Source organism: Oncorhynchus mykiss, chromosome 6 (genome assembly GCF_057628025.1).
Source record: "Oncorhynchus mykiss isolate SJ-2025 chromosome 6, ASM5762802v1, whole genome shotgun sequence".
In the NCBI taxonomy this organism is placed as follows: domain Eukaryota; kingdom Metazoa; phylum Chordata; class Actinopteri; order Salmoniformes; family Salmonidae; genus Oncorhynchus; species Oncorhynchus mykiss.
Window position 1 is genome coordinate 53435665 of NC_143027.1, and position 26734 is coordinate 53462398.

Here is a 26734-nt window from a genome sequence, read left to right on the forward strand (position 1 = left end):
TCCAGCCACGCCTGCCTCATCTGTCCAGCGCCTCACTATTCTCTGTGTTGGTGGTACAGGACGGCAGACAGTGTTCAGGGTCAGGCAGAGTTGTTAGGTAGGCGGGCTCAGGGTCAGGACAGGCAAGGGTCAAAACCAGGAGGGTGAGGAAAAAGAGATATTGGGAAAAGCAGGAGCTGAGACACAGAAATGCTGGTTGACTTGACAAACAAGATAAACTGGCAACAGAGAACACCGTTATAAATACACAGGGGGAAATGGGTGACACCTGGAGGGTGGAGACAATCACAAAGACAGGTGAAACAGATCAGGGGGTGACACTTCTTAATGCGTTTGAGCCAATCAGTTGTGTTGTGACAAGGTGGAGGTGGTATACAGAAGATTGCTCTATTTGGTAAAAGACCAAGTCCATATTATGACAAGAACAGCTCAAATAAGCAAAGATAAACAGCAGTCCATCATTACTTTAAGACATGAAGGTCAGTCAACACGAAACATTTCAAGAAATGTAAGTTTCTTCAAGTCCAGTCGAATAAACCATCAAGCGCTATGATGAAACTGGCAATCATGAGGACCGCCACAGGAAAGGAAGTCCCAGAGTTACCTCTGCTGCAAAATATATGTTCATTAGAGTTAACTGCAACTCAGATTGCAGCCCAAATAAATGCTTAACAGAGTTAAAGTAACAGAGACATCTCAACATCAACTGTTCAGAGGAGACTGCGTGAATCAGGCCTTCATGTTCGAATTGCTGCAAAGAAACCACTACTAAAGAGCACCAATAATAAGAAGAGACTTGCTTGTGCCAAGAAACACGCGCAATAGACAAGCAATAGACAGTGGAAATCTGTCCTTTGGTCTGATGAGTCCTAATTTGAGATTTTTGGATCTAACCTCTGTGTTTTTGTGAGACATAGAGTAAGTTAACAGATGATCTCCGCATGTGTGGTTCTCACCGTGAAGCTTGGAGGAGGAGGTGTGATGGTGTGGGGATGCTTTCCTGGTGACACTGTCTGTGATTTATTTAGAATTCAAGGCACACTTAAACAGCATGGCTACCACAGAATTCTGCAGCGATACGCCATCCCTTCTGGTTTGAGCTTAGTGGGACTATCATTTGTTTTTCAACAGGCCAATGACCCAACATACCTCCAGGCTGTGTAAGGGCTATTTTACCAAGAAGGATAGTGATGGTGCTGCATCTGATGACCTGGCCTCCACAATCAACCGACCTCAACCCAGTTGAACCGCAGAGTGCTCAGCATATGTGGGAACTCCTTCAACACTGTTGGAAAAGCATTCCAGATGAAGCTGGTAAAGGGAATGCCAAGAGTGTGCAAAGCTGTCATCAAGGCAATGTGTTGCTACTTTGAAGAATTTAGAATGCTGATTACTAGATGATTCCATATGTGTTATTTCATAATTTTGATGTCTTCACTATTATTCTACAATGTAGAAAATAGTAAAAATTAAGAAAAAACCTTGAATGTGTCACTGTGTTCAAACTTTTGATTGGTACTGTACCTCTGCGATTAAAGTCTTGCTCTCATTTCACAAAATGCATTTTCCAGTGATTGGACATTGGCCATCAGGATACTAGGGAGAGGAGGCCATGTAGCCAGCCTGCCTTTTCAGCCTATCTTGGAGTTTCCCTTTCCTTCCTCTTCTTCATCACCGGTGTAATTATTGCACAAACCTTCTGAACAAACAAAGTCATAATTAACGCAAAAATAGCCATAAAAAAGCAGTCGAGCAGGAACCAGCGAGACGCACGCCCAAGATGCATTGCCGTGTGTGTGTGAGAGATAGAAGAGGTTGCAGATGAGCTTAGTCAGAGCCTATATGCGTATTTTGTGCTGTTGATGACATTAAATGGATGACACACACACTTTATGACAATCTTGTAGCATGTCATATCTTGCACACACAGATGATTGGTATGTCCCATCGTGCACCTATGATGCTGGTGCTATGGTGCTGGGGATGCCAGCCTGTAGTGGTCCCGTATTTTAAAAATGTAATGTTAGGTAGTTCTTCACCCTGGAGTCCCCTCAGTCTATGGAGGAACGATCTAACATCAAGTTGTAAAATACTGAACTTGGCCTTTAAGCATCACCATATTATTTTGAAATTGTGTTTCAAATATTTAATTTTTGGACAGCTCCTGTCTCCAATGTTCACGGCTCAAATCCCTGTTCCGTCAGAACATGGAACACCGTTCAATCGACGGGTTGATCAGAGCTTATGCCTTAATGACCTCATCCTCAGTGGATTAGTGTGGCCTGGAGCCTGGTGCATGAGATGTGTAAAGCCCACTAATGAGGATGGGCCCATCGTCTTACTCTATAGATGTTACGAGGTAGTAAAAGGGGCGTAAACCATTCTCACCACTGAGTGTGTTGTTGACGAAACAGAGGAGAGACACGGAGGCCCGGCTGGCTTAGCTAGCCTAGCTAGCCTGGAGCCTCAAGAAACATTTAACAGTGCAGGAGCTGTGATTATGTTGCTTTTCCGGAACAATGTCGACCGCCCAGATTTTCAATGTAGTGTGTGTGTGAGTGAGTGAGAGAGAGAGAGATTTCAGAATCTGACTGCCTCTCTGTTGATTGTTTGTTGTTGGCAGGATTTATGAGCGAGTGATAGACCCACCTCAGATGGATCTGACCCTGGGCAGTGGAGTGTGGCTGGGTCAGCATAGCCACAAGCACGGCCTCTTCAAGGTAAAACAAACATACTTTTACCACTATATACACGATCACTGTAACCATCTAACCTCAACCATGCATGGCTTCTCAAAGGTAACAGTCTTCACTATCTTGTCATTCTATGGACGGCAGTAACATGCTTTCTCTCCGAAAATAAGATTTCTCTAACCTTACCCTGAATTAAGAATAAGTAGCACATTTACATTTAGCATTTTAGAATCTGAGAGTAAATAGAGCCGAATATATTGATAGAAATCACTTTGTCCGTGAGAAATTTACATGGTTATTAAAACTTCACGCCAGGGTAAGCCTACACGAAACATAGCCCTTATTTTAAGTGTTTCTAAAATCCCATATGGGGAAAAAATGTATGGTGGAAAAATGATTGGAACCATATCCCTCTTTGACCGCTAGGTTTTATGGGTATTATAATACCTCAACTGTGGGGCTCTATTTATCACCATCAATAACAACACTATGCTATGGTAATACTCTATATAATGCAACGTCAACATAGCCTTATTATTGAGAGAGGGGTAGGGAGAAAGAGGAAAGGGGTGTGGTGACAGAGAGAGAAAAATAGGTAGGGGTAGAGAGGTGGAGAGAGATCAACTGACCAATATTCCGCCATCTTACACACGCCCGCTGAGCAGTCGGTGGCCTCATTTCTATTTTTATTTCATCTCATGTATCGATTAACAATACAGCGTAGAGCCTGAATAGATCCCATGCCTCCCAGGCCACCCACAGTCTGTCAGTGCCTGCGTCCATTTTGGACACAGCCAGTGTCATCTTCTATTCTCCACAGCATCTGTAGTACCCAATTCCTTGTAGTATGCTCTCTCTACCCATATGATGATTACTGGGCCCAATCAAAGCATAAAGAACCACCCTTCTCTTTCTCTGAGGATGAAAAACTCAGTATTTAAAGAATTCTCTCTCGCAGTCTGCCTGAAACCAAGTTTGAAGCAGTAGCTGTCTAGCTCCAGTCTAAGGTGCAGCAGCGTTTAAGTTTAAGAGTTGATAGGAAAAAAAGAGCAGAGACAGATGGCCTAGAAACCTAGAAACATTCAAGGTGTGACTGTGGATGAGGGAGGAGGGGATTTGTTTTGCTGTGTTCAGAGATTGATTTGGTGCAGGAAATGTGCTGGAAATTCATACCTATATATTTATTACAACCACTTATTCACAGCTCATGCTATAGCTTTTTTATTTAAAGCATTAAGGCCATATTATGCATTCATAATCCATTACACACAGCTGTTTCTAAAATGAAATAAGTTGGCTTTACATTAAAAAAGAAAATAACAGGCCTCCCGAGTGGAACAGCGGTCTAAGGCACTGCATGGCAGTGCAAGCTGCGTTACTACAGATGCTGGTTCGATACCTGACTGTGATGCAGCCGGCCGCGACCAGGAGACTCATGAGGTGACGCACAATTGGCCTAGCGTTGTCCAGTTTAGGGCAGGGTTTGGCCGGACGGGATGTCCTTGTCCCATCGCGCTGTAGCGACCGACTCCTGTGGTGGGCTGGGCGCATGCATGCTGACACGGTTGCTAGGTGTACAGTGTTTCCTCCCACAAATTGGTGCTGCTGGTTTCCGGGCTAAGTGTGCATTGTGTCATGAAGCAGTGCAGCTTGGCGAGGTTGTGTTTCAGAGGATGCATGGCTCTCGACCTTCACCTCTCCCGAGTCCGTACGGGAGTTGCAGCGACAGGACAAGACTTTAACTACCAATTGGATATGACGAAAAGGGGGTAAAAAAAAGTACCAACAACGATGTCTATATTTTGTACAGTGTACAAAATATATTTAGGTTAGGACACTTGTCAGCATTTACAGTGTAGAGAGTGTTACAATAATGTTCCCTTGGAGTAGCATGCAGTAGTTCTCTATAAGATAAGCTACTGTATCTAAACCATGGCCATAGGGCAGTTCGGGCAAATGCCAGATGGGTTGATCTTTAGCCCATTGGGACTGTCTAAATTGTGGTTTGAGCACAGAATTATCATTATTTGACTAATAATGGGGGCCTTTAGAAATAAAGAAATGGACGTTGTGTTAAGAAGTGCCCAGACCGATGTCTGGTCCCATTCTGTCCCTGCATTAAATACTTATAAAAACATTCCAAATCTGTATCTGGGAGAGGAAGTGAGGCTGTTATTATTGATGTTATTGTTGTGTAAGAGGGGTCTGTAGCCTCAGGTAGCCTGGGGAGCTGTGACGCTTCTTCAGTTGTTCTTCTGCCCCCTAATGTAGTTTTTTTCCTCTGCCATTCTCTCCTTTCTCTCTGGTCCGTCAGGATGTCAAGGAATCAGTCCCAGGGCCATGAGCTTTGTGGTGAGCTTAGAGGGCACTGTAGTATTGAAGACCGAACTGTAGTCAATGAACAGCATCCACACATGTGCATTCCTTTTGTTCAGGTGAGTGAGGGCAGTGTGTAGTACAACAGTGAGCTGGTCTGCACATGCTCTGAGGGTGCGGCTAGGGATGACGTCTGGGCCGGCAGCCTTGCGATGGTTAACATGCTTGAATGACTTGCATACATCCTCCGTGGATACCGTAAGCAGGTTGCCCTCGTTGTCCTCAGGGGCTAAGCAGGTTATGCTCGAAGCGTGTTTAACTCGTCAGGTTGGTGTTCTTCATGTAATCCATGATTGTTAGAAGCCCCTGCCACGTACACCTCATTTCCGATCCGCTGAATTGCTCGCCCACTTTGTCCCTATACTTGTGTGTCACCATCTTGATCGATCTGCGTCGGTTGTATTTGTACTGTTTAATCATATAATTGTCCCCGGTCACCTTGCCTTGTTTATAAGCTGCAACTCTCTCCTTCACTTTCCCGACAAGGCTGCCATTAATCCATGGTTGTTGATTCGGGTAAGTTTTGGAAGACACCATCGGTATCAGAACATCTATGCATTTATTTTATTTAACCAGTGACTGAGTTGGTGTATTCATTCATGTTGTTACCAGACGCGCCCCGAAACAAATTATTGTCCGCGTGATCGAAACAGTCTTGGAGCATGGAGTATGATTGGTCAGACCAGCATTACAGACAGATTTGCCGAAACAAGGAAGAGAGATGGCCTCATTGCCTTATACCCCCAGTGGTCAAGACTGGAATTTCCTCAATTTGGGCACTCATATTTGCAGAAACACACACGCACACAGAAACACGCACGCACGCATGCACACAGACACACACACACACATACATCCTCCCCTTTCCCCTCCCTCCCTCGCTACAGGCAGTATTACTTGCTGATCAATAGAGGCAATGTATGGTCAGGACTCTCATAAACTCCCAAGAGACAAGCAGCCACATCACTGGCCAAACACTTTCACTTCCATGACATACTCTTCACTGATGTCGGCTGATTATGCACTGTGGCATGTGTATTTGTGTGTATGTGCCTGAAACAAAGCCAGAGTTGAGCATGGCCGGTAGAGAGTGTGTGTGTGTGTGTGTGAGTGTGTGTGTGCGTGTGTGTGTGTGTGTTTGTGTGCGTGTGCATGTGCGTGCGTGCCTTTGTGATCTACTCTGTTGTTCATCTCTCCTCTCACAGGATTATTTCTCTAAAGTGGCACAGGTGTTGCTCTCATTCAGGCTTAATGAATGCATTGTAAATGAATATCACAAATACAGTGAGACACAAAAAGATACAGAATTAAAATGGGTCTTTATGGGTTTGACAAAATGCCTTCTAGACTCAATATGAAAATAGACTGTCCTCTTCTCTGTCACTATGAATAGACTTTAATTGTTCCAATATGCTGGGTATTTTCCCCTTGTTTTCAATGGCATGATGATTTGGGCTAGTCTGACCATCCAGACTGGTCTCATAGACTAGACATAGTAAACATAAATCTGAGACACTCATATTAGTATGATATGTTACGTTTGTTATGGTTACATAAGATAGATGTCACACCCTGATCTGTTTCTACTGTTCTTGTGCTTTTCTCCCCCGCCCTCCAGCTGTCACCAATCTTCCCCATTATATTTATACCTGTGTTCTCTGTTTGTCTGTTTCCAGTTCATTTTATTTCGACAAGCCTACCAAACTAGAAAACAGGAACAAGCGAAAGTCAAGTGCCTGGGAAAAACGCTGGTAGGCTTGACGAAACAAAATTAACTGGTATCAGACAAACTGAGAACACAGGTATAAATACATTGGGGATAATGGGGAAGATGGGCGACACCTGGAGGGGGGTGGAGACAAGCAAAAAGACAGGTGAAACAGATCAAAGACCATTTTCAATGTTTACTCAACCTGAAACTCATTGGCCATGGCTCTTTTTCTGTGAAGAACATGTAAAATAACACATTTTCATTGAGTGCACACTGTGCGCCCCCTACACATTTATAATACATACAGTGGGGCAAAAAGTATTTAGTCAGCCACCAATTCTCACCAAGTTCTCCCACTTAAAAAGATGAGAGAGGCCTGTCATTTTCATCATAGGTACACTTCAACTATGACAGATAAAATGAGAAAAAAAATCCAGAAAATCACATTGTAGGATTTTTTTATGAATGTATTTGAAAATTATGGTGGAAAATAAGTATTTGGTCACCTACCAACAAGCAAGATTTCTGGCTCTCACAGACCTGTAACTTCTTCTTTAAGAGGCTCCTCTGTCCTCCACTCGTTACCTGTATTAATGGCACCTGTTTGAACTTGTTATCAGTATAAAATACACCTGTCCACAACTTCAAACAGTCACACTCCAAACTCCACTATGGCCAAGACCAAAGAGCTATCAAAGGACACCAGAAACAAAATTGTAGACCTGCACCAGGCTGGGAAGAATCTGCAATAGGTAAGCAGCTTGGTTTGAAGAATTCAACTGTGGGAGCAATTATTAGGAAATGGAAGACATACAAGACCACTGATAATCTCCCTCGATCTGGGGCTCCACGCAAGATCTCACCCCGTGGGGTCAAAATGATCACAAGAACGGTGAGCAAAAATCCCAGAACCACACGGGGGGACCTAGTGAATGACCTGCAGAGAGCTGGGACCAAAGTAACAAAGCCTACCATCAGTAACACACTACACCGCCAGGGACTCAAATCCTGCAGTGCCAGACGTGTCCCCCTGCTTAAGCCAGTACATTTCCAGGTCCGTCTGAAGTTTGCTAGAGAGCATTTGGATGATCCAGAAGAAGATCGGGAGAATGTCATATGGTCAGATGAAACCAAAATATAACTTTTTGATAAAAACTCAACTCGTCGTGTTTGGAGGACAAAGAATGCTGAGTTGCATCCTAAGAACACCATACCTACTGTGAAGCATGGGGTGGAAACATCATGCTTTGGGGCTGTTTTTCTGCAAAGGGACCAGGACGACTGATCCGTGTAAAGGAAAGAATGAATGGGGCCATGTATCGTGAGATTTTGAGTGAAAACCTCCTTCCATCAGCAAGGGTATTGAAGATGAAACGTGGCTGGGTCTTTCAGCATGACAATGATACCAAACACAATGCCTGGGCAATGAAGGAGTGGCTTCGTAAGAAGCATTTCAAGGTCCTGGAGTGGCCTAGCCAGTCTCCAGTTCTCAACTCCATAGAAAATCTTTGGAGGGAGTTGAAAGTCCGTGTTGCCCAGCAACAGCCCCAAAACATCACTGCTCTAGAGGAGATCTGCATGGAGGAATGGGCCAAAATACCAGCAAAAGTGTGTGAAAACCTTGTGAAGACTTACAGAAAATGTTTGACCTCTGTCATTGCCAACAAAGGGTATATAACAAAGTATTGAGATCAACTTTTGTTATTGACCAAATACTTACTTTCCACCATAGTTTGCAAATAAATTCATTAAAAATCCTACAATGTGATTTTATGGATTTTATTTCTTCTCATTTGTCTGTCATAGTTGAAGTGTACCTATGATGAAAATTACAGGCCTCTCATCTTTTTAAGTGGGAGAACTTGCACAATTGGTTGCTGACTAAATGCTTTTTTTGCCCCACTGTGTATGTGGTGTTTGGGTCCACTGGACCCGAGGGTAATACAAGTGTGGGAAAGTGTGTGTGTAGATGAAAACAAGTAAATATTAAACAAAAAGGTTTTGCTGTGTGCCTTCACTCTTTCTTCAACATAGCACCAATATATGAATATGTCTGTCTCCCTTCCTGTCTCTTGCTTTTCTCACACTTTTACCCTTTGTAGATTGTGAAACTACACAATGTCTTGCCGGAACCTGAACAAATTTATTGCAATACATGATTTCGATACATTGTAAAACATTCTGCATTTGCCCAAACACTACCCCAGCCAGGTGCAAATTGGGAGAGTGACACAACAAATAAATAGCTTTGCATTTGTGGTTCCTAACCACAATCAATCAGTATGGCAAAAATAATCTCTGCTCAAATTAGAAATCATTTTTCAGAGAGAGAAGCTCATGTGGAAAGAGGATCTTCATCTTTGGAAGATGAAGAATTTTCTGAATATGAGGATAATTTCTCTGTCAATTCAGAGTCGGACATTGAGTTGGAAGAATGGAAGAAGAGTATAAGATTGACCCTCAGCCAGCCCCAGGACCAGCCGTCAGCAGCCAGCCCCATGACCAACCCGTCAGCAACGAGCTCATCAGCAGCCTACAGGAGGAGAAATATGGATGTCAAACAATTGTGAAATTGAATGGTCTTCTTGCCCAAGGAATGAGCCACCCCGCATGGCTGCCAATGTGATGGAGGAAGGATGCAAACAGGGCCGACTGGAATGGCGGTTACTCATGTGCAAGACATAAAGTCTTCTTTTGAACTGTTCATCCCAGACACCATCCAGAAAATCATTCTGGACTGCTCTAATTTGGAGGGAAGGCGCGTTTTTGCTGTTGTGACTTTACTTTCCTTAATCTGATGACTGTTATTTATCGAATCAGCTAACTATGTTTAATTGTTACTTGATTCAATTAATCATGTAACAATTAACTCATTAGGAATTTGGGGCACCATGACAGCAGTTGTTTAAAGAGTGACCATCACCTGAATTAAACTGTAAATGTCTTTACCTATCACATCCATAAAATAGACAACGTCCTAATCATATCATCATTCTGAACAGTCGTAAACCTCTTTGCATCTGCTAAAACCCCAGCCTTACTTAAGATTCAGTACTACACACATTGGTTTAGTTATTTATTCACTAGCCAAGTAAATGACACAGAATAAACATACACACTTAATAAATTAGGAAAAGGTCCCTCGTGGACTGACAATATGGTGCCTTTTTACGACAAGGACAAGGAGAAGGAGAGAGAGAGAAAGAGAGAAAGAGACACTTATCGTTGATACATTTTAGAAACTATTCTCACAGTAATCATATACTTTGCACACAAACCACTGGCCATTTGGAGTATGAAATCCTGAATGTATTTACATGTGACTTTGTTTGCTGTTTATCTCTGTCAGAACCAAGCCTTCTTAGGAAGGGTGTGGGCCTTAGCGGCATGCTTGTAAGGCTCTGATTGTCCAAAAGGCCCCCCCCCCCCTTTCCCGTCCTCTACTGTTGTTCACTCTGGAAGATGCTCCTTGGAAGATAGGCTAGCCTACGTTGGGTTGAAGAGTAGTAGAATGGTCCCACTTAAGTTCACTTTTCTAGATATTTGACTTAGGACAGCTAATCAGCCATAACAGTGATTGTCTGGCAGGTGAGCTTCACGCCTCCATCTCGTGTTGGTATTCAGGATTAAAACCACTTTACACATGCAGCTGCAGCCTGGCGATGTTCTGGTCTGGGAGGTGAGTTTATTTTCTTCACCTCATGTTGAGTTTCAAATGTGTAGCTCCCATTTCAATCTTTTTTGTTCTAAATGATAATTTCTTTACCAATCATTTTATGCAAAATGGTCAGAAGGAATGATTCCTTCAGGCTGACACGCTCTCTGACCTCACTCGGGGCGTGGCTACTTACTGTGCAACGTTTATAGGAGGCAAATCCTGTTATTGCTCCTAAAATCACATCCCTGTCTTAACATAAATACTTTAATCATATTTCACATACAATGTAGAGGATTGAGACTTCGTACATGTAGTACATGTACTTTTCAAGTTACAGTTTGTCCTTTACAACATTTTAAATGACATCACAAAATAGCATCCCATATAACATTATTATTCTTTAGGTCACCTCTGACCACCCCCATGTTCTTATGTTAGCAATATTGTTCCAGTATTCACTTTTGAACGTGTTAAAGTTTTGGTGGGGAAAGTGTCTGGAGACAAAGCACATTCCTTTGTGGATTTTGGAGAGGGAGACCCTCTCCTTTAATTTACAACAGGGTGTGAACTGTCAACCTCCCAGCAGCTCCCTCCTCCCCCTCTGTCGGTGAGAGAGGATTTGGTTACTGTCATCCATTGCCAAACTGATCTGACCCATTCGGATCCTCACAGGACAGTTATGACATTGGAAGGAGATGGACCAAACTCATTTACATGCATACTTTGGGGTTCGTATCCTTGCAGCTGTTTTCAGATCCAATGGGGAATCCACAGAATCCCTTTGGGATGCAGAAACTGGCAGGGAACCTTTCAGTGCAACAATGTCTCTGGAAAACTTTTTTCCAGGATTATCCGCTTCGATAGCTGAGACACCGGACCAGCTCAGCGGCAGAGAGACAAGCTAGCTGCAATCCGGTCAGTGTGGGACAAGTGGGTGGACCGCCTTCCCCTGTTTTACAACCCTGGGCCCAACGTTAAAGTTGATGAGCAGCTTATGCCATTTAAGGTCCGCTGCCCCTTCAGGCAGTACATACCGTCTAAACCCACAAAATATGGAATCAAGATCTGGGCTGCCTGTGATGTTGCTTTATCGTGTGCTTGGAACTTGCAAGTGTATACAGGGATGCCAGATGGAGGAGCCCCTGAGAAGAACCAAGGGATGTGGGTTGTCCTGGACGTGACACAGGCACTCCGTGACCACAACATCACATACAATAACTTTTTTACTTCGAAACAAGCTGGGACAGGAGCTCCTCAAGATGAAACTGATGATGGTCGGAACTGTACAAGAACACAAGCCAGAGCTCCCATCTTAGCTGTTTAATACATGGAACAGGCCTATCAATTCCTCTGAGTTTGTGTTCACGGCCGACAAATCCCTGTGTGCTACGTGCCAAAGAAAGGCAAAAATGTGGTACTCATGGGTACGCTGCATAGAGATGGGAGAATCTGTGGACTGGAATGCCAAAAAACAGAAATCATAATGGATTACAATGCCACAAAAGGAGGAGTGGTGATTGGCTACAGCTGCAGAAGGAGAACCCTACGCCTGGAACAGAGGGAAGCTGCAGAGGAGACGGTTCTTTCTCGAGGAGCTGGGCAAGACATTGGTAAGACCTCAAATCCAGAGGAGGCAACATAGGACCCAAGCTTCTGCAGCCATTGTGAGGAGGATTCAGGAGGATGATGCTGGTGCCCCATCCAGCCGACCCACAGAACCAACAACTCCAATACCGGAAATAAGTGTGAGTGATGTTTTTGCATGTGTGTGTGTCTGACTCTCCTACCTTGGCCTACTGTAACTATATATGTGAGTGAGTGAGTGAGATGTTAGTAAAATTCCTGTACTAAGTGTTTTCATCTTTCTAGATTTTAGCTGGTAGGAACAAGAAGAAGTACTGCGAATGTGTGTGGACCCAAGAAGGACAGAAAGACAGTACACATGCATCAAGTGCAATAAATACATTTGCAACACACACACTATAAAACTCTGCCCCTCATGCGGTGTGTAGACTGGACTTAATTGGTGTTCAATGGGGCTCATTTATCATTTCCATAAAATACTGTATGTAAAATTCGGCCTTACAATTTTTTCAGTTCATAGCAATAAACATCAATAGTGATGAAAACCTTGTTTCATTCATATTTGTTAAAGATAAACATGATTTATTCCACCCATGTCTTGATTATAATATATTTTTGTTTACAAAAATCACATTTTATAAAAAAAATTAATAGCGCTTTTATTGATAAATGGGATCTAGCAGAGGTAAATGGCAAATACTGTATTAAACATGTATGTGTTCTCTATTGCTTGCAATTGATATGTCAACATCTAGTATTAACTACTTTTACGTAAATTGTTATGGCTGTATTGATTTAAAAACCCAATAATGTTGTGGGTCCATCAGACCCGCGAACATTGTGTGAATAAAAAAACATGAACATCACACAAGGGTTAAGCCAAAAACAATAGGAGGGTGGAAGGTCGGAGTGGATGGTTGAATGCATAACGCGAATGTCTAGCAATCAAAATGTTGCGAGTTTGAATCTCATCATGGACAACTTCAGCATTTAACTTCTTACGGTATTGGGGACGCTTGCGTCTCACTTGGCCAAAAGCCAGGGAAAATGCAGCGCGGCAAATTCAAATAAAAATATATAAAAATCTAACTTTCATTAAATCACACATGTAAGATACTAAATTAAAGCTACACTCGTTGTGAAAGCATAAGAAGCTATTATCTGATGATAGAACAGTAAACAAAGAGGGTAGCATATTTCAACCCTGCAGGCGCTACACAAAACGCAGAAATAAAATATAAAACATGCCTTACCTTTGACGAGCTTCTTTTGTTGGCACTCCAATATGTCCCATAAACATCACAATTGGTCCTTTTGTTCGATTAATTCCGTCCATATGTATCCAAAATGTCCATTTATTTGGCGTGTTTGATCCAGAAAAAAACAGCTTCCAAATTGCGCAACGTCACTACAAAATATTTCAAAAGTTGCCTGTAAACTTTGCCAAAACATTTCAAACTACTTTTGTAATACAACTTTAGGTATTTTTAAACGTTAATAATCGATCAAATTGAAGACGGGTCTATCTGTGTTCAATACAGGAAGACAACAAACCAAGCTACTTTTCAAATCTTGCCCAACTCTCAACAGTGTTACGCAGTTCCTAGATGGCCATACTTCTTTATTGCACAAAGGAATAACCTCAACCAAATTCCAAAGACTGGTGACATCCAGTGGAAGCGGTAAGAAATGAAAACAAGTTCCTAAGAAATATCGTTTCCCAATGAGAACACACTGAATAGACAGAGACCTAAAAAAAAAAAATCTGAACTGTTAGTCCTCGGGGTTTTGCCTGCTACATAAGTTCTGTTATACTCATAGACATGATTCAAACAGTTTTAGAAACTTCTGAGTGTTTTCTATCAAAATATACTAATAATATGCATATCTTATATTCCTGGCATGAGTAGCAGGAAGTTGAAATTGGGCATGCTATTTATCCAAAAGTGAAAATGCTGCCCCCTATACCTTAATAAGTTAAGCTAATTAACAACTTTGCAACTACTTAGCATGTTAGCTAACCCTTCCCCTAACCTTTTAACCTAAATCTTAACCCCTAACCCATAGAGCTAGCTGACGATAGCGTTAGCCACCTACCCACCTAGCTAACCTTAGCCACAACAAATTGGAATTCGTAACTTAATGTACGAATTGAAATCTGTAACATATTGCACAAATTGCAATTCATAACATATCATACTATTAAGGATGATGGACATCCACAAATTAATACATACCATACGGAACGTAACATTCATGTATCATACTATACTGAACAAAAATATAAACGCTACATGTAATGTGTTGGTCCCATGTTTCATGAGCTGAAATAAATGAGCCCAGAAATTTTCCAGACACACAAAAATCTAATTTCTCTATGATTTTGTGCACAAATTTGCTTACATCCCTATTAGTGAGCCTTTATCTTTTGCCAATATAATTCATCCACCTGACAGGTGTGGCATTTTAAGAAGCTGATTAAATAGCATGATCATTAAAAAGGTGCATCTTGTGCTGGGGACAATATAGGGCCACTCTAAAATGAGCAGTTTTGGCACACAACACAATGCCACAGAAGTTTTGAGAGAGCATACAATTGTCATGCTGACTGCAGGAAGGTCCACCAGAGCTGTTGCAAAATAATTTAATGTTATTTTCTCTACCATAAGCCACCTCCAACGTCGTTGTAGAGAATTTGGCGGTACATCCAACCGGCTTCACAACCGCAGACCACATGTAACCACGTCAGCCCAGGACCTCCACATCCGGCGTTTTCACCTACGGGATTGTCTGAGACCAGCCACCCGGACAGCTGATGAAATTGAGGAGTATTTCTGTCTTTAATTGAGCCCTTTTGTGGGGAAAAACTAATTAGGGCGGCAGGGTAGCCTAGTGGTTAGAGCGTTGGACTAGTTACCGAAAGGTTGTAAGTTCCAATCCCCGAGCTGACAAGGTACAAATCTGTCGTTCTGCCTGAACAGGCAGTTAACCCACTGTTCCTAGGCCGTCATTGAAAATAAGAATTTGTTCTTAACTGACTTGCCTAGTTAAATAAAGGTAAAATAAAAAAAATAAAAAATAATGTTTGACTGGGCCTGGCTCCCCAGTGGGTGGGCCTTGCTCCCAAGTGAGTGGGCCTATGCCCTCCCAGACCAACCCATGGCTGTGCCCCTGCCCAGTCATGTGAAATCCATAGATCAGGGCCTAATTAATTTATTTAAGTTGACTGATTTCCTTATATGACCTGTAACCCAGTAAAATCATTGAAATTGTTGCATGTTGCGTTTATATTTATGTTCAGTATAAATGTGTCACGAATTTACATACAGAATAATACGAACTGCTCTGAGATCACGTTGGACCATCACAGCGACAGACACACACATACCCAAACCGCCATGCACACCATGCACAAACTACTTCTGAGCAATTAACCAAAATGTGGGTTATTTTTTGGTTTTTAACATGAGGTTGTAAGTAACAAGAACATTTCCCAGGACATAGACATGTCTGATATTTGCTGAAAGCTTAAATTCTTGTTAATCTAACTGCACTGTCAAATGTACATTATCTATTACAGTGAAAGAATACCATGCTATTGTTTGAGGAGAGTGCACAGTTATTGTCACAACTTCTGCCGGAATTGGTCCCTCTTCTTGTTTGAGCGGCGTTCGGCGGTCGACGTCACCGGCCTTCTAGCCATCACCGATCCACTTTTAATTTTCCATTTGTTTTGTCTTTGTTTTTTACACACCTAGTTTCAATTCCCTCATTACATGTTCATTATTTAACCCTCTCGTTTCCCCCATGTTTGTGTGCATTTTTGTTGTATCTGACGGCTGGTATATTGTTGCCCGGTTTTCTTATTTACACCCGTTTATTTCGTGTTTCCGGTATTTTTCCAGCACCTTAGTATTGTGTTTATACTGGTGTTTTCTTGAATTAAATACCTTGTCCACGCATCTCGCTCTCCTGCGCCTGACTCCTTTCACCAGTTACCCACAGCCTTGACAGTTATGAATTTGAAAATGTATTTGGGCAGGCTTGATACAACATTGAACAGAAATGAAATGGTTCATTGAATCAGTCTAAAATGTAGAACACACACTGCTGCCATCTAGCGGCCAAAATCTAAATTGTGCTTAACCTGGAATAATACATTGTGACCTTTCTCTTGCATTTCAAAGATTCTTTGTATTATCTTTTATCAGATCTAATGTGTTACATTCTCCTGCATTAATTTCACATTTCCACAAACTTCAAAGTGTTTCCTTTCAAATGGTTTCAAGAACATATCCTTGCTTCAGGTCCTGAGCAACATGCAGGTAGATTTGGGTATGTCATTTTAGGCGAAATTGGAATTAAAGGTCCGATCCTTCAGAGGCTATTCACATTAGTCTACGTTAGCTCAAACGTCCCGTAGGGGGGATGCCGGGCAAATAATTGATCAACGTCGGTTCAATTATTTGATTTTTTATTTCTTCTTCTGTGACCTCAATGTGCAGTGTCTGTAAAGATACATCAAATCAAGCTTGGACTGTGCTATGTGGTAGGGAGTTGTAGTTTCCAACAGGCCAATATTCTACATAGTTTAGCGCCAAAAATGTGGTAATTAACTACAATGGCCATAACCCATTGCACAACCACTGACTGCCTGTGTACACTAGGGAGCAGAGAAGAGAGAACGTGCATTTGCTAGGGATAGAAACCAGTTGCTTCAAGAGCCTGAAAATACATGATCTAAATTATTTATAATTGATATTCAGCAGTCATAAAAGTATTCCTTATTTACTTTGAAGAACTACTAAAATAGTGATTTTGTCTGACAGCATAGGCAGCAGCTCTATAGACATGAGATGCTGACTTGGAATTAAATAATAAAGTAATGAAATAAAACAAATATTTTATTCAAGTAATCTGAATAAATAACGGTTAATAAGTGCTAAACAATAATGGACAGTCACTATCATCATGCCATTTTTATAAATTGTTTTATTCTGTGTTACAGCATTTAAACGTGAAAATGTGATACTTTTTTCATATTCAAACCGAAACCAAACCAATCTAAAAAAATATCTAATTAGCACGCACACACAAACCCCCCTCATGAGAGTGATTGACACTCCACTGATGGCTTTCATGCACTGAGCCACTGTCACCACCAGTTAGACCCATGCAGTTGCTTTTTTGGTCATTATCAGCCCTTCAATGTTGATCTTTTTCTCTTTTCTCGTGTTTTAAACACCAAGAAAATCAAAGTTATGTTGGTCTGTTCCACTAGGAAAAGGCCAAAACAGCATGGGATACAATTAAGTATGGGAGGAGTACCAAACTATTGGGAGTGCAGAAACCAAACTATTGGGAGTGCAGCTAGACAACTGCTTATCATGGCCATCTCAATTTTGTATTTAACTAGACAAGTCAGTTAAGAACAAATTCTTATTTTCAATGACTGCCTAGGAACAGTGCCTGTTCAAGGGCAGAACAACAGATTTGTACCTTGTCAGCTTGAGGGTTTGAACTTGCAACCTGGTTACTTGTCCAATGCTCTAACCACTAGGCTACCCTGCCACCCTAATCTATGATTTTTTTATTAAAGCAGCATTTGTAATCAAAAGGATAGCTAAATATTTATCTGGAAAAAGTCTTAAGCAAATAAGACAAGCATTAATTGAGAGTCAGGTGAACTACTACTGTTCTGTGGTCTGGGGAAATGCATCATCAAGTGATGTTAGGAGGCTGCAGAATGCACAGCACAAAGCAGCAAGGATTGTTTTAAGGTGGAGATATGGTTCTTCTGTTGCAGTCATGCGCAATGTTCTTGGCTGGTTATCAATCGACAAGATAATTGAAAAAAACATGCTTATTTTAGTTCATAATATACAGAATTTAAATGGCCAAGTTCTATTCACAACTATATTCAGTTGGTAAGAGACAGACATTCCGTAAATACTAGTAGATTGTCCAGGCAAAATAACACTTCGATTTAGAGCAATAAAGAAATTGAATAAATTAACTGAGCAAACCAGAAACCTTTCAATATATAAATGTAAACATTATTTTAAACAATTTAAATATAATACATATAAATCTTGTGGGACTATAGTAGATGAAGAATCAATGTTTTTTAGATTGAGTATTTATTGGGTCATTGTGTATGTTTGTAATAGTGTGTTATATGTGAAAATGTGTTCGTATTATAAATTGTATTTTAATGTTTAAGGACTCTTGGAAGATTAGTCCAAATGGGGACTAAGAGAGATCCAAATCAAATCTCTCTCTCTCTCCCCCCTCTTTCTCTTTCCTTTTCTTTCTCATCTTCTCCACAGGGTACCATTCAGGACGTCAAATTAATTTTTGCTCCAAACAGCTACATCACACAATGTCCCAACCTCAATCGCAAAGAGATCCAAATCAAATCAAATCTCTCTCTCTCCCCCCTCTTTCTCTTTCCTTTTCTTTCTCATCTTCCCCACAGGGTACCATTCAGGACGTCAAATTCATTTTTGCTCCAAACGGCTACATCACACAATGTCCCAACCTCAATCGCAGTAAGTAGAGTAACTGTTATTACCCGTATTTATAAATGTAAGAGTGCTACTCTAGGATCAGTTTAGCCTTATAGATAGTAATGACATACAATTGCAATTGGCATACAATTGGCATACAATTGCATTGACAGGGGAGACCTGATCTTAGATCAGCACTCTTACTCTGATGTACTTTATGATTACAGGCTAGGTATGATTAGCTTGTTGTTGAGGACATAGGACGGGTTATTCCAACATGTTCCTTGGTCCTTGTTCCCGTACTCTTTTTCATTTTGTATGAAAAGTGAAGAGGTACTGAGAGACAGTGGATATGGCATCCTGAAATGTCTCATTAGGTATACTCCTGTTACTCTTACTAATCCCTCATCACTGAATAAGCTGTTCTCGCTCTCGCTCGCCCTCTTTCTCTCACTCATTCCCGCTTTCTGTCTCTTTCTTTCTCTCACACCTACACACACATACTCGCACACACGCACATGCATACACACGCACACCCACGCACTCACACACACACACACACACACTTTTTCCCTTATCTCTGTCATCATAACCTCCCTCCCTCTTTCTTTCTTCCTCCCTCTCTCTCTCTCTCTCTCTCTCTCTCTCTTTCTCTAAATCATTCCTGTTTATTGCCAAACAAATCAAGATGCAGGGCTTGTGTTGTGCATTTGTGGCGATGCTACTGTCTCTGTTGCTGATCAATAAAGCATGTAATCATAGTCTGTCACTACACTCATCGATACTCGTGTGAACCAGCACTCGTGCCGCAGCCGAGAAGCCAATACAGCACAATTAGCTGCAGGACAACAAGCTTTTTAATATTAATATAGAAGCATATTTCTCTTTCTTCAAACATGCATACAACATTGTGTAAAGTGTAATTACCTACAATCTTCTAAAAACAGAGCCATGTGGCAAGATAGGAAGTGCAAGGAGATTAAAACCAGACTTCCAATGAGTTCAATTTTCTCTAGCTTTGGTTATCGTCATAAAATATAATTATATTTTGAGCAACAATGTTTTGGTAAAATGTGTATAAATGTACCTCTTCTCTTTTTCTATTATTTTGCCTCCTCTCTAACTCCTTCCTTTTCTCTTGTCCTTTACTCTTTTATCCCCTCTCCTACTCCTGTCTTTCTTTGTCCCTCCTTTTCTCCTGTTGAGGCTGTCCGACATGCAGTGATTTCCTGAACCTGGTGCAAGGCATCATGGACCTTCAGGAGCTGCTGGCCAAGATGACCCTAAAGGTGAGATTGACCAGTCACTCTCAAAAAAATAGCATTTTGACCTCAAACAAGCGACCTTATAAGTGATGTAGTGTGATGCTTTATGTCCCAACATTGTACCTGAGAGACCTTAGTCAGAGGACATGCACACACACAAAGCCTCGTATCAAAGCCCTCTCTTCCTCCTCCAGAGGTCATATAATAGACACACACACACACACACACACACACAGGGTAAGTATGATCGGAGGTCACAGTGGTGTCATTAAATGGCAGCCATCTCGGCCCTGCGGGACACTAACAGGTGCTGAACATTGTGTTCCTCTCAGCACGACCCCCAACCGTGTGTGTGTGTGTGTGTGTGTGTGTGTGTGTGTGTCTGTGTGTGTGTGTGTGTGTGTGTGTGTGTGTGTGTGCGTGCGTGCGTGCGTGCGTGCGTGCGTGCGTGCGTGCGTGCGTGAAGCAAGGACAGCCCACCAGCCAGCCCTGGGCTTGGTGTCATTCCACTGTAAATAGCCGTCTCCTTCATTTTAATGGACCCGAAGCTCTCACTTTGTCAATATCCCAATTGGCACCCTGGTCCCTATTTTGACTAAGGCCCATATGGTTCTGGTCAAAAGTAGTGCACTATATGGGGAATAGGTTGGCATTTGGGGTACAGCCTGTCTGACTTCCCTGCTTATACAGCAACGCAGCCAGTAGAAATGGCACTTTCCTCCCCGTGTGTCTGTAAACGAGGGAGGGAAGGATAGAGGGGTGGAAGGCAAGAGGGTGATGAAGGTGGCGGATGAATAATTGCTAACCTCTTGGTTCCCGGCTCACTCTCCATGACACTTTAATATAAAGTGTCATGGAGAGTGAGCTGAGAATAGAAGTTCCATGCATGAATTAGCTGTGTGTGTGTGTGTGTGTGTGTGTGTGTGTGTGTGTGTGTGTGTGTGTGTGTGTGTGTGTGTGTGTGTGTGAGTGAGAGATAGAAGAGGTTGCAGATGAGCTTAGTCAGAGCCTACAGTGGGGCAAAAAAGTATATAGTCAGCCACCAATTGTGCAAGTTCTCCCACTTAAAAAGATGAGAGGCCTGTAATTTTCATCATAGGTACACTTCAACTATAAGAGCCAAAATGAGAAAAAAAAAATCAGAAAATCACATTGTAGGATTTTTTATGAATTTATTTGCAAATTATGGTGGAAAATAAGTATTTGGTCAATAACAAAAGTTTATGTCAATACTTTGTTATATAACTTTTGTTGGCAATGACAGAGGTCAAACGTTTTCTGTAAGTCTTCACAAGGTTTTCACACACTGTTGCTGGTATTTTGGCCCATTCCTCCATGCAGATCTCCTCTAGAGCAGTGATATTTTGGGGCTGTTGCTGGGCAACACAGACTTTCAACTCCATCCAAAGATTTTCTATGGGGTTGAGATCTGGAGACTGGCTAGGCCACTCCAGGACTTTGAAATGCTTCTTACGAAGCCACTCCATCGTTGCCCAGGTGGTGTGTTTGGGATCATTGTCATGCTGGAAGACCCAGCCACGTTTCATCTTCAATGCCCTTGCTGATGGAAGGAGGTTTTCACTCAAAATCTCACGAGACATGGCCCCATTCATTCTTTCCTTTACACGGATCAGTCGTCCTGGTCCCTTTGCAGAAAAACACCCCCAAAGCATGATGTTTCCACCCCCATGCTTCACAGTAGGTATGGTGTTTTTTATTTATTTTTTATTTTACCTTTATTTAACCAGGTAGGCAAGTTGAGAACAAGTTCTCATTTACAATTGCGACCTGGCCAAGATAAAGCAAAGCAGTTCGACAGATACAACGACACAGAGTTACACATGGAGTAAAACAAACATACAGTCAATAATACAGTATAAACAAGTCTATATACAATGTGAGCAAATGAGGTGAGAAGGGAGGTAAAGGCAAAAAAAGGCCATGGTGGCAAGGTAAATACAATATAGCAAGTAAAACACTGGAATGGTAGTTTTGCAATGGAAGAATGTGCAAAGTAGAAATAAAAATAATGGCGTGCAAAGGAGCAAAATAAATAAATACATTAAATACAGTTGGGAAAGAGGTAGTTGTTTGGGCTAAATTATAGGTGGGCTATGTACAGGTGCAGTAATCTGTGAGCTGCTCTGACAGTTGGTGCTTAAAGCTAGTGAGGGAGATAAGTGCTTCCAGTTTCAGAGATTTTTGTAGTTCGTTCCAGTCATTGGCAGCAGAGAACTGGAAACAGAGGCGGCCAAAGAAAGAATTGGTTTTGGGGGTGACTAGAGAGATATACCTGCTGGAGCGTGTGCTACAGGTGGGAGATGCTATGGTGACCAGCGAGCTGAGATAAGGGGGGACTTTACCTAGCAGGGTCTTGTAGATGACATGGAGCCAGTGGGTTTGGCGACGAGTATGAAGCGAGGGCCAGCCAACGAGAGCTTACAGGTCGCAATGGTGGGTAATATATGGGGTTTTTGTGACAAAACGGATTGCACTGTGATAGACTGCATCCAATTTGTTGAGTAGGGTATTGGAGGCTATTTTGTAAATGACATCGCCAAAGTCGAGGATTGGTAGGATGGTCAGTTTTACAAGGGTATGTTTGGCAGCATGAGTGAAGGATGCTTTGTTGCGAAATAGGAAGCCAATTCTAGATTTAACTTTGGATTGGAGATGTTTGATATGGGTCTGGAAGGAGAGTTTACAGTCTAACCAGACACCTAAGTATTTGTAGTTGTCCACGTATTCTAAGTCAGAGCCGTCCAGAGTAGTGATGTTGGACAGGCGGGTAGGTCCAGGTAGCGATCGGTTGAAGAGCATGCATTTAGTTTTACTTGTATTTAAGAGCAATTGGAGGCCACGGAAGGAGAGTTGTATGGCTTTGAAGCTTGCCTGGAGGGTTGTTAACACAGTGTCCAAAGAAGGGCCGGAGGTATACAGAATGGTGTCGTCTGCGTAGAGGTGGATCAGAGACTCACCAGCAGCAAGAGCGACCTCATTGATGTATACAGAGAAGAGAGTCGGTCCAAGAATTGAACCCTGTGGCACCCCCATAGAGACTGCCAGAGGTCCGGACAACAGACCCTCCGATTTGACACACTGAACTCTATCAGAGAAGTAGTTGGTGAACCAGGCGAGGCAATCATTTGAGAAACCAAGTCTGTCGAGTCTGCCGATGAGGATGTGGTGATTGACAGAGTCGAAAGCCTTGGCCAGATCAATGAATACGGCTGCACAGTAATGTTTCTTATCGATGGCGGTTAAGATATCGTTTAGGACCTTGAGCGTGGCTGAGGTGCACCCATGACCAGCTCTGAAACCAGATTGCATAGCAGAGAAGGTATGGTGAGATTCGAAATGGTCGGTAATCTGTTTGTTGACTTGACTTTCGAAGACCTTAGAAAGGCATGGTAGGATAGATATAGGTCTGTAGCAGTTTGGGTCAAGAGTGTCCCCCCCTTTGAAGAGGGGGATGACCGCAGCTGCTTTCCAATCTTTGGGAATCTCAGACGACACGAAAGAGAGGTTGAACAGGCTAGTAATAGGGGTGGCAACAATTTCGGCAGATAATTTTTAGAAAGAAAGGGTCCAGATTGTCTAGCCAGATTTTGCAGCTCTTTCAGAACATCAGCTGAATGGATTTGAGAGAAGGAGAAATGGGGAAGGCTTGGGTGAGTTGCTGTTGGGGGTGCAGTGCTGTTGACAGGGGTAGGAGTAGCCAGGTGGAAAGCATGGCCAGCCGTAGAAAAATGCTTATTGAAATTCTCAATTATGGTGGATTTATCAGTGGTGACAGTGTCTCCTATCTTCAGTGCAGTGGGCAGCTGGGAGGAGGTGTTCTTATTCTCCATGGACTTTACAGTGTCCCAGAACTTTTTTGAGTTAGTGTTGCAGGAAGCAAATTTCTGCTTGAAAAAGCTAGCCTTGGCTTTTCTAACTGCCTGTGTATAATGGTTTCTAGCTTCCCTGAACAGCTGCATATCACGGGGGCTGTTCGATGTTAATGCAGAACGCCATAGGATGTTTTTGTGTTGGTTAAGGGCAGTCAGGTCTGGGGAGAACCAAGGGCTATATCTGTTCCTGGTTCTAAATTTCTTGAATGGGGCATGTTTATTTAAGATGGTTAGGAAGGCATTTTTAAAAAAATATCCAGGCATCCTCTACTGACGGGATGAGATCAATATCCTTCCAGGATACCCCGGCCAGGTCGATTAGAAAGGCCTGCTCGTGTTTCAGGGAGCGTTTTACAGTGATGAGTGGAGGTCGTTTGACCGCTGACCTATTACGGATGCAGGCAATGAGGCAGTGATCGCTGAGATCTTGGTTGAAGACAGCAGAGGTGTATTTAGAGGGGAAGTTGGTTAGGATGATATCTATGAGGGTGCCCGTGTTTAAGGCTTTGGGGAGGTACCTGGTAGGTTCATTGATAATTTGTGTGAGATTGAGGGTATCAAGTTTAGATTGTAGGATGGCTGGGGTGTTAAGCATGTTCCAGTTTAGGTCGCCTAGCAGCGCAAGCTCTGAAGATAGATGGGGGGCAATCAGTTCACATATGGTGTCCAGAGCACAGCTGGGGGCAGAGGGTGGTCTATAGCAGGCGGCCACGGTGAGAGACTTGTTTTTAGAGAGGTGGATTTTTAAAAGTAGAAGTTCAAATTGTTTGGGTACAGACCTGGATAGTAGGACAGAACTCTGCAGGCTATCTTTGCAGTAGATTGCAACACCGCCCCCTTTGGCAGTTCTATCTTGTCTGAAAATGTTGTAGTTTGGAATTAAAATGTCTGAATTTTTGGTGGTCTTCCTAAGCCAGGATTCAGACACAGCTAGAACATCCGGGTTGGCAGAGTGTGCTAAAGCAGTGAATAGAACACACTTAGGGAGGAGGCTTCTAATGTTAACATGCATGAAACCAAGGCTATTACGGTTACAGAAGTCGTCAAAAGAGAGCGCCTGGGGAATAGGAGTGGAGCTAGGCACTGCAGGACCTGGATTCACCTCTACATTGCCAGAGGAACATAGGAGGAGTAGAATAAGGGTGCGGCTAAAAGCAATAAGAATTGGTCGTCTAGAACGTCTGGAACAGAGAGTAAAAGGAGGTTTCTGGGGGCGATAAAATAGCATCAAGGTATAATGTACAGACAAAGATATGGTAGGATGTGAATACAGTGGAGTAAACCTAGGTATTGAGTGATGAAGAGAGAGATATTGTCTCTAGAATCATCATTGAAACCAGGAGATGTCATTGCATGTGTGGGTGGTGGAACTAATAGGTTGGATAAGGTATAGTGAGCAGGACTAGAGGCTCTACAGTGAAATAAGCCAATAAACACTAACCAGAACAGCAATGGACAAGACATATTGACATTAAGGAGAGGCATGCTTAGTCGAGTGATCAAAAGGGTCCAGTGAGTGGAGAGGTTGGTTGGGGGTCACGGCGATTTAGACAGCTAGCCAGGCCATCGGTAGCAAGCTAGCATAGGATGGAGGTCTGTTGTTAGCCACCTCTTGCGTTCGGTCAGTAGATTAGTGGGGTTCCGTGTGGTAGAGGGGATTAATCCAAATCACACAACAACAACAAAAATAAGAACAATAGATATAGTTATAGAGGCCCAAGAAGAAAACATAATAATAATAAAAATAAATAAATTGTCCGATTGTCTATTCAGATAGCAGCCGGTAAGACAGCTAACGGTTAGCGGGCCGCAGATGGGCGTTCCGGTAACGTCGCGACGGAGGAGCCAGCCGGATCTCCTTCGGGTAGATAACGTCGGCAGTCCAGTTGTGAAGGCCCGGTGGGGCTCCGCGTAGGCAGTAAAACGGGTCCGGATAGGTGACTGCAGCCCAGGAGTGAATGATGGAACTCAGGAGTGATTGACGGAGCTGGCTAGCACCGGAATAATTGATGTTTGCTCCGGAATCGACGAAAGCCGATTGTCACACGGATAGCAGCTAGCTAGCTGTGAGATCCAGGTATGAATGTCCAGAGAGCAGTTGAAATCCAGGGACATGGAGAGAAAAATTGGTCCGGTATGTTCCGTTCCGAGCCGCGCTGCGCCGTACAAAACTGGCGATAGATTTTCGAGCTAAAGGGTAGCTGATGACCACAAACCGTGGTTAGCTGAATACTAACGATTTGCCAGTAAAGAAGCTAACTAGCTTCTGGATTAGCTTCTGGGCTAGCTCCTGGCTAGCTTCTGGCTAGCTTCTGGCTAGCTTCTTGGAGTTTCTGGCTAGCTTCTTGGAGGATTACAGATCTGAGGTAAATAATACTTTTTTATAAATATAAATTGGTGAGGCGGGTTGCAGGAGAGTGTTTTGAAGATGAGTTGATGGAAAATAAAAATAAAAAGTATGTGAAAAAAAGTTGTAAATATATATATATACAGGACACGACAAGACGAGGACAAAAGATGTCTGAACTGCTATGCGATCTTGGAGGATATGTTCTTTGAATGCAACTCAGCATTCTTTGTCCTCCAAACACGACGAGTTGAGTTTTTACCAAAAAGTATATTTGGGTTTCATCTGACCATATGACATAATCCCAATCTTCTTCTGGATCATCCAAATACTCTCTAGCAAACTTCAGACGGGCCTGGAAATGTACTGGCTTAAGCAGGGGGACACGTCTGGCACTGCAGGATTTCAGTCCCTGCCAGTGTAGTGTGTTACTGATGGTAGGCTTTGTTACTTTGGTCCCAGCTCTCTGCAGGTCATTCACTAGGTCCCCCGTGTGGTTCTGGGATTTTTGCTCACCGTTCTTGTGATCACTTTGACCCCACGGGGTGAGATCTTGCGTGGAGCCCCAGATCGAGGGAGATTATCAGTGGTCTTGTATGTCTTCCATTTCCTAATAATTGCTCCCACAATTGATTTCTTCAAACCAAGCTGCTTACCTATTGCAGATTCAATCTTGCCAGCCTGGTGCAGGTCTACAA

The 26734-nt window shown here is 42.6% G+C and overlaps 1 protein-coding gene across 1 annotated transcript in view; it reads left to right on the top strand.

Annotated features, from left to right (window-relative positions):
• LOC110526153 (protein kinase C-binding protein NELL1) overlaps nt 1–26734 on the top strand; it is a 408096-nt gene that overhangs the window by 115041 nt on the left and 266321 nt on the right. The window contains exons 5-7 of the mRNA XM_021606800.3: nt 2624–2720; nt 18501–18573; nt 19738–19820. Of these exons, the coding sequence (XP_021462475.3) occupies nt 2624–2720; nt 18501–18573; nt 19738–19820 (253 nt within the window). The remainder of the gene's footprint in view (nt 1–2623; nt 2721–18500; nt 18574–19737; nt 19821–26734) is intronic.